At 39.5% G+C, this 14,190-nt stretch overlaps 2 protein-coding genes across 5 annotated transcripts; one reads left to right on the plus strand and one right to left on the minus strand.

Moving 5' to 3' along the window:
• The first annotated feature begins 974 nt into the window (after nucleotides 1-974).
• On the plus strand, nucleotides 975-3,991 carry LOC135678344 (uncharacterized). The gene is made up of 2 exons (XM_065191039.1): nucleotides 975-1,156; nucleotides 3,217-3,991. Exon 2 carries the CDS (start codon nucleotides 3,219-3,221, stop codon nucleotides 3,744-3,746), a length of 528 nt encoding a protein of 175 aa, XP_065047111.1. The 5' UTR covers nucleotides 975-1,156; nucleotides 3,217-3,218; the 3' UTR covers nucleotides 3,747-3,991.
• Nucleotides 3,992-5,025: 1,034 nt separating this feature from the next.
• On the minus strand, nucleotides 5,026-12,723 carry LOC103990526 (uncharacterized). 4 transcript variants are annotated; one of them, XR_010514909.1, is made up of 15 exons: nucleotides 12,243-12,721; nucleotides 10,798-10,931; nucleotides 10,513-10,662; nucleotides 10,309-10,420; nucleotides 9,859-10,204; nucleotides 9,155-9,368; nucleotides 8,907-8,996; nucleotides 8,195-8,450; nucleotides 7,936-8,063; nucleotides 7,154-7,252; nucleotides 7,009-7,056; nucleotides 6,348-6,458; nucleotides 6,169-6,259; nucleotides 5,703-5,986; nucleotides 5,026-5,547 (listed from the first exon to the last, which is right to left on the minus strand). XR_010514909.1 is itself a non-coding variant. In XM_065191041.1 (14 exons), the coding sequence occupies exons 1-14, from the start codon at nucleotides 12,520-12,522 to the stop codon at nucleotides 5,886-5,888; spliced, it is 2,145 nt and encodes a 714-aa protein (XP_065047113.1). In that variant the 5' UTR covers nucleotides 12,523-12,723; the 3' UTR covers nucleotides 5,525-5,885. The 4 variants fall into 4 exon arrangements, 2 of the variants coding, with proteins under 2 accessions (XP_065047113.1, XP_009407975.2); XR_001979196.2 differs by having other exon boundaries at nucleotides 5,525-5,624; XM_065191041.1 differs by having other exon boundaries at nucleotides 5,525-5,986; nucleotides 6,363-6,458; nucleotides 12,243-12,723.
• Between the last annotated feature and the right edge of the window lie 1,467 nt (nucleotides 12,724-14,190).

The raw sequence follows: 14,190 nt of genomic DNA on the forward strand, positions 1-14,190 counted from the left end.
AATTATGTTTATCATATATAAACTACACATATCAGCATTCAGTGTTTTTAATTCTGAGCTGGTCCAAAAAAAAAAACTGGCTAGAACTAGTTCTTGGTCTATAGGTTCAGTGGTATGTCAATTCTAAAGTAGAAGCCATGATCAGGCAAGCTCAAAGCTCAGTCTCCAACTATCTGACTTGATAAGTTTATAGATACAACAATGTCTAGCTGAGAGTGATGAAATATAAAAGATATTAGAGAAACAGTGACCCTCTGCAAGCTCAAAGTTCAGTCTCCAACTATCTGACTTGATAAGCCACTATCTGACTTGATAAGCTTATAGATACAACAATGTGTAGCTGAGAGTGATGAAATATAAAAGATATTAGAGAAACAGTGACCCTCTGCAAGCTCAAAGCTCAGTCTCCAACTATCTGACTTGATAAGCTTATAGATACAACAATGTCTAGCTGAGAGTGATGAAATATAGAAGATATTAGAGAAACAGTGACCCTCTGCAAGCATAGAAAGGTATTGAAATGTATCTCTTCCTCTGTCTGGTTGCATTAGCAGGATGAGTTTTACCCAATATATTCTCTATCGATTGATAATTCTCATAGGGTTTTTCTTTTTCTTCCAAACCATAGTATAATTCTCATTTCGGCTTTGGTTTAATCTTTGATAAGCTTAAACAAAATCAGAATTCCCTTTTTAGATTTTTGATGAAACCCTAAATTCTGATATCATGCTGAATTTAAGCACTGTAAATTGATTTACATAACCCGTCCATGATTGGATGTGGGCTCAACTATGCTTAATTGGGCTGCCAACCTAAGCAGGCTTCGGCCCACTGAAGGGCCAGTCTTCAGTGTACACGCGCTGAGTTCACGAAGCGCTCGTTTCGTCGGTGACAAGACCCACCACATCACGAGTCTGCTTGTGTGGGGGCCACGGATGAGGCGGAGATGGATGGGGTTCGTGAAAGGAGGTGACGACGTCGACGAAACTTTTGGGGCGGAACGTGGCGTGTGCGTACGAATACATTCCCTTGGCGAAGTGCCGTTCGATCCGGCGGCGTCTCCCTCGCTGGCCTCGAGGAAGACCCAGCTTTCGTCTCGCCGCCTCCGCTCTCTCGAGTCCCTCTTGCTTCCTCCCCAGCGAGAGCTCGCCCGGAGGTAACTCCCTCTCTATTTCCCTGCGCGCTCGATTTCTTGATGGCTTCGGTCGGCTTGGTCGTTGCAAATTGACCCCCTTGGGGTGGTTTTTTATTGGGACTCGGGGAATGCGGATGTCAGATTTTGCTCAAGAGTCCTGTTTACTACTACTACTACTACTATGATTCTTGATCCGATGATTATGACTGCTTTTTCCATGGCGGTGATGAGTGATAACCCTAGAATTCCTCTCTTTTTTGTTCTTCAACGCGAATCTTCCGAATCCTAGAGATGGCCGATGGAATAGAAGACGTGAAGGCTGGTCCCGAACACTAGACTATATTTGATGAGAGTAGAATACATGATGGATTTCACTCTATTCTCCCCTTTTGACTGCAGTCCGTGGTGCCCCATCTCTATAAATTGCTCGAGCATCGTCTTCAAAGCTTTGCCGTGTGCAATCCAAGCCGTAAGCCGAGGGATTGGTAATCGGTAGTGCTATTCTATTATTGCCAACTGTGAGACCCAGTAGGGATGAATTAGGGCTCGTTTCGTTTGGATTTCAGTGGGATATTTGAGGTTTATTTGGTTGATTGATGATGTAAACGGAAGTTGTTGGATGAGTGCTTGTCACATACCATGTAAAACAGGAAAACGAGATTCCTGTGGTTGAAATGAACCAAGATGGACGATTTCTAGGGTCCAGATCCAGGAAATGTCTTGCTGCTGTATCCATTTGTCCTGTATAAATAGGGCTAGCAGCGTATTCTGTGACAACAAAAGTGCGTGATGGATTTGTCTTTTGACCAACCGACTAAATTGAGAATATTGCTTAATGTAGAAGAACAGATGAAGAAACGAACACATGTTACCGGTCTCTTGTATGTCAAATTTTACATATGAATGTATAGACTAGTTTTGTATGTTTGCATGTCCAGCAAGAATTTAGGTCGATCGGGTATGGCTTGAATTGTCCAAAGAAAGAATCAGATTAGGTTTCAGACAAGCTTTGATGTCTTGGGTCTATCTGTTATGCAGTATGTCCAAATGTCATCCTACTTGAACTAGACCTGAACCTAATTTTGTCACCACCCTTCGTTGTTCATCCGATCAAATCCTAAACAAACCAAAGAAATTCAGGAAGATGCGTAAGGAGATAAATATGAAGATTCAGGAAGAACAAAGTGCATTTGTACTTGTAGTTCTTTTGCGTGATAAGACAACGATTGCCAAAGTTGTGTTTACTAATCCCACATCATGATTTCTTTGATCAACGTTTGGTCATTTCTAATATTCTTCTCCACGAACTAGCTGATAATTTGCCCAGGAATCCTTGCAGAAATTAAAGGTCTATTCCTTTAGGATTAGGAATCCGTACGTACCCAATTAGAAGTGTTGGGTGGGGACGAAATCCACGTGGTGCAAGCAATTTATTTTCATCCTCTTTTCATCTGTTTTCTTATTATTCTATACTGCTAGTTGGAAAACATCAGAGTTTCTACTGGATTTGTGCCAAATAATCTTTGCAGATCATCCGTGGTCTCTGCTTCCCTCGTTAGTGCTATTTTATGACCTTACTGCTTCACCAGACCTTTGGGGTATCTCGTGGTGTAAACAAGAGAGATATTGAAACAATCTTGATGCCATGGTAAAGTTGTGTTCCGTTCTAACTTGGGTGACTAGCAAGTTGTGGAAACATCTTTTCTGCTTGTAGCGATAAGATCATGGACATCAATGTTTCCCACACTTAGTATCGGAGAGGGTCTTGTGCACCAGATCTGTCCTTTTTTTCTAACAATTCTGTTTAGGTTGTAGTTTTTCATTTTTGTTGTGTAATATATGTTAAAAAGTACAAATTTGTTTGCAGAACACTTAATATTAGAATATTTATTGTAACATTTTGCTTGTTATATAGCATTACAAATTGTGAGGTTATGTTATTAGCCTAGTATGGGCTTCTGATGCTTGCTATGGTGCCGGTTATCTACAACTGACCTTGCATGCATTCTTCAGAGTGCCCATGTAGCACTAATTTTGAGTTGAATATGACTCATAAGAATGGAATATTCTGTTGCATGCAGAAATGGTGGATTCATATACGATAAAGATAAGCTCGGACTTGATCAATCAACTAGCTGGTGGTAATGACAAAGCGAAGAAGAAAACCAAGAAACCCAAGCCGAAGATTTCAAAGGAACCGCATCAGCCTCAGAACAATGTCAAGCCAGTTCCCAGCACACAGAAAAGCAGCCCGAGCGGGGGATGGCCCCTCCAGCCTCCCCTGTTCATGCCGGTGCCCCCTCCAGACCCAGTTACAATCTCAGAGTTGGAAGCTATCCGTTCTGTCCTTCGGGAGAGCCAAAGAACAGTGGAGAAACTGGAAAAGCATCAAGACAAGATGAATCAGGAGCTCACTCAGAGAGCAAAGGAGCTCCGGGACAAGGAGTTCAAGTTGCCCCACCAAAATTCCTCCATTTCCTGTACTGCTGAGAGAGATGCTTGCCTGAACTGTTACAAGGAACATGCCTCGAATCCTCTGAAATGTGCACAAGTGGTGAAAAGCTTTGCGGACTGTGCCCGTCGGGCAAGGCTGCAGGTCAGTTCGAAATAGGGTTCTAAGCTTCACCGGGAATGCGAGCCATGGGAAACAAGGTTCCTTGTAATGGGTTGAGATTCAATAACTAGCGCCAATCGGAAGACAGCTTGGAAACCAAAACTCCATTTCCTTTCCTGCATTCAACAATCAGCTTGGATTATACAGAAGTTTTCCTTTTCTGTGACCATTGAATCAATTGTTTGTTGTGTACTTTAATTTATTGATTATAGAAAATATATTAACAGTCAATTATCATTTGACATATAAGCTTCACGTGAAAATTATCATGGAAAAAAAATGGTTCAAGTCGCCTTCCGTTTTATCTCTTTGCATGGACAAAAGTTTAAGGTAGATTGTTCAAGGTTATCTCTCTCCTGTCACTCAAATGGATAAAATGTTAAGAGAAGGATGTTGGAGTGATTATTAATTGTTTCCTTCAAGACTAGGTATAAAAGGTAATCCTTGGTGTTATGTCATAGAGTATATGAGGTGGTGATCGAGGTGGCTCTAAGACGAAAGTGTTGGGCAGTTAGTGACACCTCGAGAGTTCAACGCTTTCGTCTTAGAGCCACCTCGGTCACCACTGCTCGATCAACATCTATCTTGTGAATGCCACGAAGAAGCAAGTTGGCAATAGGTTTATCAGATAAATTAAACATGAGACTCTGAGCCCCTCGATAAGAGCTTTGAAGCATGTCTTGGGAGGAATAATTGATAAGAAATATATTAATAATCAACTATTATTCGATATATAAGCGTCAGGTGAAAGATATTGTGGAAGGAAAAAAGGTCTATGTCACTCCCCTCCCATTTACCAAGACGGACTATTTAAGACCGTCTTCCTCATATCTCTCGTATAAACAAAACACTAAAAGGGGAACGTTAGAATGGTTATAAGTTGTCTCCTTATAAAAGATAATCACCGATGCTATGCCAATGAGCTCTTTTTCCTGAAAAAAAAAAATCATACTTCGGCCATTCGGATCGTATTAAAAAATTTCTCAAAATATCAATCTTAGCATAAGTGATGCGCAGAGAGCTCAACATTTCTGCATGTTTCTGACATCACATTAAAGTCCCATCTCTCTCTCTCTCTCTCTCTCTCTCTCTCTCTCTTCTTGTGTAACCGGATTTTTTTCCTTATTCATTTTCTGTAAACAACATGCGATGTGGCTGAAGTGAGGAAAGATTTTTATGTATCACAAGCGTTCATGAGCTCAAGTACTTCTGCTTCTTTTCGGTATTTTAGCAACAGAAAATTACTGGTTACACAGATTTTGGAACGAAAGAAATGTTACAAGGAATGTTGGATGCCGAATGGATTCATTTCGTGATATTTATTTGGTTACGTGGTTTGCAATTGGCAGCTTAATGTAGTCTGTAAAATTAGCTTTCTACAACCTTAGAAGACGGTCACATCTACATTTCATGCGGGAATAAGAAGCCGGATGCTTGGTTGGATATTAATTCTCCGTCCGAGGCCGGTCCTCAGCAAGGTTGCATTTGAACTGATACAGAAGAGGAATCACCAGCGAGTTCATAATCAAATCCAGATATCAAGGTTGTATGCAAGGTTGCATTTGAACTGATACAGAAGCGGAATCACCAGCATGTTCATAATCAAATCCAGATATCGAGGTTGTATGCGAGGTTGCATTTGAACTGATACAGAAGAGGAATCACCAGCGAGTTCATAATCAAATCTAGATATCAAGGTTGTATGCAAGGTTGCATTTGAACTGATACAGAAGCGGAATCACCAGCATGTTCATAATCAAATCCAGATACCAAGGTTGTATGCAAGGTTGCATTTGAACTGATACAGAAACGGAATCACCAGCATGTTCATAATCAAATCCAGTTACCAAGGTTGTATGCAAGGTTGCATTTGAACTGATACAGAAACGGAATCACCAGCATGTTCATAATCAAATCCAAATATCGTGAAATAATATTATTAAAAAGGAATACCGTGGAAATCGGAACGCCTCAATTAGATGAAGTTGGATGAGCAGAGGCACCTGTTGCCAAACTCTGTTCATTTTCAAATAGGAGGGCTTTCTACTGTAAAAGGTGATATATATATTTTTCTTTCTCTTGAGTTTCTCGGAAGAAAAAGAGAGTTAACTGTGTAGGAATGTTCAGTACAGAAGATTAAGCTCTCTCCAAGATGTGTAGACTGCTTTCAACTCTGGTTATCCATTCTCTTAATGTTGAATTCACTTTCTGTGGCACCTCATCATGGGGGCAGTGACCTGAAACAACATTATCAAACAGTGAGTGTATATCGGAATAGGACTGCCATCCAACTAAACTAAAAAATATATATCATCATCATCTGAATGAACAAGGCTTTAAGATCTCATCCTTCCAATTTTAGACAAACAGAAATTATGTCTAGATCTGATTTTGCTTCAGAAAGGGTTGAACCAGTTACCTGCATCCAATTCACTTATTGTGACCTTGTTGCAGTGCTCCCTGACCATGGACAAGAATGCTTCGGATTTGGTCAGTGGGTCTTTCATCCCCTGGTTTGTCAAGAACACAATGCACCATCAGCTGATTAACTGATCACGCATGAGCCTTCTTAACTCAACTCATCTATCATGCACTTACTTGTATAATCAATACCTCTCTTCCAAAGGAGCCAAGTAGGTAATTAAGAGGAATAGACAAATCAAAGGTCACGATACTTTCCAGAACAATGGCTGCACCGGGATCAAATGACTGATTTTGGTCAAGGAAAATATAAAGCCTATAAGAATCTAAACTTTAGATGTCTCACATCCTAATTTCAGGTATCCATTCTTAACCAACAGATAGCTATGCATGAGTAGCAATATCACATAATTAAGTCTCCAATATAATGTATATATTTCCATGTCTGAAGTCTGAGCTGCACAAAATGCAATGCGTAAAAAATGAGAAGTCAGTATTACAAACAAAAGAAAACAAAATTTTGTTGTAAAATGTGTGGCACTGTCAATCCATGATGTACCTAATGAAAGAGACCCTTTTAGCATGTGGATTCCTCGAGTACAAACAATGGCCTAAAGTTGAAATTGATGAATAAGAATTGTAGTTTTATGGCAACATCTAATATTCAAGATGTAAGTTATGTTCAGTGCTCCAATAAATTGGAGGTCAGAAATACTTTTGTTGCATTCATCACAGGTGGAAGGAAGCAGTGGTATATTAATTTTTGAACAGATATAACAGTTCAGAAATTAGACCATCGTAATAATTCTCAGAATTGTCAAGTCATAAATGAGGATACAGCCCTGAGAATTTCACCAAGAAGCCAACCGTCCACCCGCTCTATGTTCTGAATCAAATGAATGACAAAATACACAGCACATATGTCAATGGCATGTAATTTATGCAAGAAAAAGATCAAGGGAAAATCCTTAAGGTTCACATACAGTTGGGTAACACTTCTCAATGAACTTGCCAGCTGTTGACCTCAGGAACAGCAACAGGAGTTGTGCCTGCAACCACGCAAGCCCAGATATTTTCCTTTCCTGAAAGAACAAATTTATGCATAATTGGCAACCTCACAATTCAAATTTCTCACAGAGATGATGACAACAACACTGAAGGTTAGATGATGTTATTTTTATCATCTGATAAACACACAGAAACTACTAAACCTAAATACACAATATGGTTTGCTTATAAAGCGATCACTAAAGACAAGGCTTTATTTATCAGATTCTTGTCCATATTGATTGTATTGGTTGTGACATATCAAGACATTTGGTTCTTTTAACGTAGCAGGTGTCAATTCTTTCGACATAGCGGACATTTGTTCAAATTTCTAAGGTTGTGTTTGGTTCAGAATATCATCATCATCAACAACAAGCTATAATGATAACTATTTGAGGTTGGCTACATGGATCTTTCATCAGTGAGTTCATTAAAAAATATATATATTAATTAAATTAAAAGTATTTAAATACTTATTTGCTGAAAAAAGTAAATATTGACTAGATAAGTTGAAATGTAATGATAAACTTCAAACTACAGTATATCATATTCCAACAAATTCTGTACATAGTCAATATTTTATACAATTTCTTGCAAAGCATTCCAGATCTGACAAAATGCAACATAAAATGTGAAGTTTTAACCGACATGAGCAAGAAAAGTAACACTCCAGTATGTTACGAAAGATGCAACTACACAATTGTGACTGATATAGAACCTGAATCAGCTTTACATCAACTGAAGGAATAGACGAAACGGTGGGAACAATCGAACCAGCTGTGTTAATAAGAACCAAAGACTTCACCAGAGAAGGCCATAGACCTGCAACTGTAGCAACAAAATAACCTGGAAAAAAAGAGTGTTGGATTAAGAAGTTTCCAAACAAATTCATAATGAAGTGTAACTCAAGTGAAAAAAAATTGATATTAGATACAATCACTCAGTAGATCGTTGCACTATCATGAGCTCAGACATACCACCTAACGAGTTGCCAACGAGATGAACAGGTTCTCTCACAACATCAACGATAAAATCTCTCAACAACTCTGCCCACAAAAGTTCAGTATATATGACATTTGGTTTCTCTGACTTCCCGAAACCCAACAGTGAAATAGCCCAAACCCGATGTCCACCATCAGCAATGTTAGATATGTTGCCACGGAAATGCTCCAGGAAAGCTCCAAAACCATGAACAAGAAGAGCTGCAGGTCCTTCGTTGCCAACGGCTGTGTACTAAAGGCAAAATTATTGTAAATGAGAATGCACATGGAAGTGTTTTATGGCCTGATTAAATAACATGCCATGTAACAATTAGCATAATAACCAATATCAAACCTACTAATGTGCAAAACCTTCACTGTGACTCAAAAAATAGGGGTAAAGAAACAAAAACCATAATTTATTTCTTTACACATACTCCTGAAACTAATATGTTTATTCTGACACCCTCCGTGGCTTCCAGTTGAAAATCAAGCTTGCAGCATCTATGAAATGTTCAGGGCAGGACCAGTTCAGACGTACAGGACAGACCAACTTCATTTCCATTTTATTTTAAAGAGATTGGCCTGCGATACTTCATTTTCATGCCTTATTGGACATTCAGTGCTGATCTGTGTAGTTTTATTGACATAAAGGAAAGTAGGCAGCAAGATAGGAAATTAAAAATAAAACTTTGTGCTCACAAATTACCTGAATAAAATGACCTTTCCATCTCCAAATCCAAACGGGGTACACTCCTTCATTGCATATTTGGCTTTTCAAAGCCAGAACCGAATACCACTGTTGCATGATCAGTGCATTGTTAGACAGACGAACAAATTGACCTTAAAGATGTAGTTTGCAGTTGTCATATGATTTTCCAAATCTCAAAATGCAGATACAAACAAAAAAAAAAACTAACTTCACACATTTTAGGTTGATAAACCCCAAGGTCCTACCTCCATGGAACAAACAGCATCAACTGCTGCTGCAATTGTAGGTGCTGAATATCCAAATGGTGATAGAAAGCCTCCATTGCGTTCTTTCTCATACTTTATAGCTTCATAGTACACTCTCCTTCGAGATATAGTTCCAAAGTAAAGGGCAGAACCAAACAACGCACTGAATGAGGCTCCTTTCCTTCTTTCAGCTTTCCGTAACTTGTCATGCAACCTACTTATTGAATTTAATGAATCAGGCAATACAAAACTGCTGAATCTTATAAAATAAAATGTGCATGATCATGCTTGATAATATTAGGTAAGTCACAAGTTGTAGCAAAGATAGCAATGCACAGAATGTAACAAATATCGGCAAGCAATTAATTACATATTTTTTAATTTAGTTAGACACAAACAAGATAAATATTTGTCCTAATATCTAGGACTTGCATGTATCCAGGACATCATTAGTGAACAGGACATTTCAGATATATTCTTTTGGGAATACAAAAGCTGTACGTAAAAGATGTACATGACATTCCCCTGGTTGGATGGGAAAATGACAGCCTGAAAACATTTTAAGATTATGTAAGATCAGGTAAATCCCAACAAATTTCCTACGAGATTAGAGTAACCTATGTAAACCCAGAGAAGGTGAATGATAAGTGCCTATTTTCACCAAGATAATGGATAAAATATAAAGAAGCAAGCCAACTACATACTCTTGCCAATCATCCCTTGCTGTTCCTTCTAAATATCGCAAATAAGCAGCGAGAGCATTTAACACAGTGTTTGTTCCACCTTTCACCAGACTCCCCTCTTGTGACACAAACATGGAATTTGAAATTTTTGTACTTCGCACATCGTTGAAAGTCGATGAGGTTTCTTTTCCCTTTTCATCATAATATTTGCCCCTTTTAGCAGGATCAGTTTTCATAATATTTTGATTCCTATTCTTTTTTAATATGGACATAGGTGAAGCTTTCTTAAGAGAAATCCAGCTGTCATCTGACTGACAAGGTGCACCATCCAGATAGTTCTTTACATCAACAAGAGACGGTAATGCACCTGAAAAGAAAATTCACAATTATATGAAAAACAAATACCATTTCGCACATCAACACATACACAAACATTTGACAAAAATGACATTAAGGAACTCAAAAGCATACTAGTTTTCAACTCCATGCTCAAAACAGGTATGGTCGGAGCTGGCATTGGAAGAGATATAGACAGCTTCAGTTTTGTAAACTCATGGTATGATGCAGATAATTCCTTTAAATTCTGGGCAGACATGAAGCAGTAACATGATATATTACAGAAATAAAATAGACCTGAAACATATAAAAATCAAATATAAGTACAAACTGAACTACCTTAAAATCATAAAAGGGAGTCCTCCAAAAGATAAATTCAGGGTTTCCCCATGAGAATGGTACTGCAGATAAAGATGATTCGACAGTAGTGGCCAGCTTACGAAGATTATATTCTACCTCCTCTTCTGCATATATGTGACTCGGCTTTACCTGAAACACTTTGAGGGATAAGATAAATCAGGGGGCTAGCATAGATGAAGTACTGCACATGCAGAGTACACAAAACAAATATGACATCTATTTGCAGAGTGAGGTACAACATGACATTAATCCCTGTTTAGCAACCTTATTTACAAGTTCTAATATGACATCTTCAGTGCTTCCAAAGCCAAGAAGCAGATCAGATCCTTGACCCTTAAGCAGCTCCTTGAGTTCTTTCACAGAGAAAAGAAGTAGCTCTCTCATTTCATCAGAAAGAACTGCATATAAAAACTGAACAAATTAAAACAACAAAGGTGCTTTGTTTTAAACAACTTCAAAAGTATTTCTATTGGAAATAACTTTATTTACAACACCTAATTGCACAAAGAAAGTATGCACATCAGCAAGATTTTCCTATTACAGTTTCATTATCATAAAGATGGTCCGATGCGCGAGGCTCTCACCACCGTGAACTTGAGGAGGTTAACATACACATTCTCATCTGCAACCAAAATGGTTGTTAACATACTTGATGCCCTTGACACTTAGGCCATAAAGGAACAACCTTATTGTGGTTTGAGCTCGCCCCAACAAAGAAGTATCGCTCCAATAATGATTCATTCTTAGACTACTCAGCGCAATCCTGCCCACTGTCCCCTCTACTTAACCATTCTGACTTTCCTGGCTTTCATTCTGATACTGACTACTCTAAGTCCTTCATAAAATGCAATTATAGAGAAGATTGATGATAATGAAACTAGAGCAGTTGTCATTATTGCGGTTCCTTCTGAGCCTAGAAAACGTCCGAAAAAACCTGCTACGGAATGGTATCTGGCAAGAAACAACAAAAACAACAAGTTCCTTATATCTTAAGTGGGTAGGTTTGTTGCACAACCCATTTCTACTATTTTCTTTAAAAACAACTTATTTTAGACCTAATACATTGTAACTTTCTCATTCTCAACTATTCCATCTCATTTCTCTCCCTTTCGTCAACTTAAACATGGCTCACTCCTTAATCATGTATCACATTATCTCTCTTGGACATGAATTAATCACCATAAAAAGAATGAATTGACCGGTCTTTTGTTGTGCAAGCTATTCCAAGTTCTACCCTTTCTATTGGAACAATTAAATTAAATTCATTTCAACGTTGTCATTGACATCTACATTCCAACCATAATAACAACCTCCGATTCACAAAAAAAAAAAATTCAACTCAGACCCACAGAGCAGTACTACAATGACAGTTTTGTGAGATTCTCTTCTGCACATACGGGTTGCTTAGCAATCAGAAAAAATGTCATCTGGTTTTATGCATCCAATGTATCTTGTTCTTGGAAGTTCCTACCTGCTAAATCTGATTCCTGAGTTACACATAAAAAAATATTCTCTTGGCCGCAATCCATACAACAACTGAGTTGTTAATTACGTCAAAATATTAGAAGTGCAACAAAACGTCATTTTTCTAAGAAAAAAAACAAGGTTGAACAAGAACAGTCGACGGATGTGTCGGGTTTGTCGGTGGCCACGAATCAAATGTCGAGTTTGTTAGCCGCAAAAGTAAGAGAAAGGGGACAGAAACTGACCGGACAAAATCCGGTGATCGAAGACGTAAAGCGGGACGACCGTCTCGTGCTTAGCCACGGCGGCCACGAGGCCAGGGTGATCATCAACGCGGAGATCATTCTTGAACCACACCAAGGCCAACCCGCCGCGAGCCGCCTCACCCTGCCCCGGAGCCGGAGAAGCCAAGGGCCTCACGCAGGCAACACAGAAGGGAAGCCGGCGGGGCCTGGGACGAGGAAGTGAGGGGCGGAGAGGGGAAGCGATCCGGGGGTGATGGCGCAGGGAGAAGGCCAGCGCCATGGTGGAGGCAATCCATCAACCTCCACGGCGCCAGGGGACTGATAACCGCTAGGGTTCCTCCATGGTGGGTGGCGGTGGGGGCTGGTCCAAATTTATGTGGAAGAGAGAATTTTTCCGAGCACGAGATCTTTAGGCAGCCTTCTCGAGGTTGTGGCTGAGAACGGAGACCAGAGAGCGGGCAAGGACGACAGAGACCCTCGAGCGACGGCTAACATGTGTCCCTTCAAGCTGTGGCCCTGTTTACCCTTTTCGATTCAGGATACTCTCCTGGTCTCATCGTCGCTCTCACTCGGCTAATTAAATGTTACCCGTTTTACCTTTTTTTATATATTTAATTTTATTTATCCTATCGCTATCTATTTTATTAATAAACAAATATAACACGTAATAATAAAAAAATCAAATCATACGAAAATAATAAATAAATAATACTTTTAATATCTTAATTATATTTTTTTTATAATACCAACTATTGTAGTGGTAACGGATGATGACATCATCATATTATAGGTGGCATAACATGATCTCAATGGCAATAGGGGCTGAGCTATAAGATCTTTAAGAAGTTTCCTTATACCAGTATACTTTAAGGTTGGTGATGAAGGAGGCGTTTGAGTGTGCGGTGTATCTCAACGAGTTGGGGGATGATGAGAAGCTCTATCGCCTCTCTCATTGCGGTTATGTCTTCCACTTGAATTGTATTGACATTGGCTCACCTTTTCACATAACTTACAGTATCTATCATGCCAACCTCCTTAAGTAAGCCGCTGATGACAACCTCGACTTGTTACTTGTAGCTACTCTTGCTACAAATACGATGAGTCTTCATCCCAAATCCACTGTCTCACCACACGATCATGTCGTCATCGTCATGGACCCATTACGATGGCAATGAAAGGAGGCAACTGCATAATTGGCATAGATTGGAAGCCATGGACAAGCAACCCAATCGCAATCCAAGCAACAACCAACAAAGCTCCCACAATCTCATTCAACCAAACATTCCGAGGTCTAGTTGGTGGAGGACGTCGATCGGTACACCCTCCACTTGCTCACTCTCTCTCCTCTTCCTCCTCTAACACCATTCTACATCTACGTTGGCGGGAGGTGAGGTATCTGTATTAGCACCACGCTACTCTGTATTTGCGTCAATGGGATGCAAGGTCTTTGCCTCACCTCTCATCAATGCATATACAAAAACGACACCGATGCAACTGTAAGACGATGTAGAGCGACCATCGTCCTCGTCATTTTCCTCGACTCCCTTTGCATCAACTCCTGTCAATGTTCTCTCTCTTCTTCCTCCTCCTTCCTTATAAGAAGCCATATAAAGTTCCTCAAGCTCCACTACTATCACGATCGTCATCCCCACCTCAATCATCAATGCTCGAATCAATATTGGCAAGATCCTTCATCGGGTCATTCTCACCGATCACCATCAAAATGCTAGTCATAGGTGTTTAGCAAGCCAATCACGGGAGTGATGACACGTGTGACTTGATACAGAATCTTTTTGCTTATTATATTTTGGCGTATATCACTTTATAACTATTGCATAAATGCATATATATATTGTGATGTCCTTGGATTTGTGCAATGAGAATCGGATCGTGATGAGATCACGATAATGAGATCGATTCACCTTTAAACACATATCATAAATAATCC

The sequence above is a fragment of the Musa acuminata genome, chromosome BXJ1-7 (assembly GCF_036884655.1).
Source record: "Musa acuminata AAA Group cultivar baxijiao chromosome BXJ1-7, Cavendish_Baxijiao_AAA, whole genome shotgun sequence".
In the NCBI taxonomy this organism is placed as follows: domain Eukaryota; kingdom Viridiplantae; phylum Streptophyta; class Magnoliopsida; order Zingiberales; family Musaceae; genus Musa; species Musa acuminata.

Excerpts from the sequence above, each read along its gene's own strand:
- LOC135678344 (XM_065191039.1), top strand. The coding sequence starts at position 3,219 with ATGGTGGATTCATATACGATAAAGATAAGCTCGGACTTGATCAATCAA.
- LOC103990526 (XM_009409700.3), bottom strand. The coding sequence starts at position 12,522 with ATGGCGCTGGCCTTCTCCCTGCGCCATCACCCCCGGATCGCTTCCCCT. Across the intron at positions 10,421-10,512 it reads CTCCCTTTTATGATTTTAAG|AATTTAAAGGAATTATCTGC; the intron begins GTAGTTCAGTTT and ends ATGTCTGCCCAG. Across the intron at positions 5,987-6,168 it reads AATAAGTGAATTGGATGCAG|GTCACTGCCCCCATGATGAG; the intron begins GTAACTGGTTCA and ends ATGTTGTTTCAG.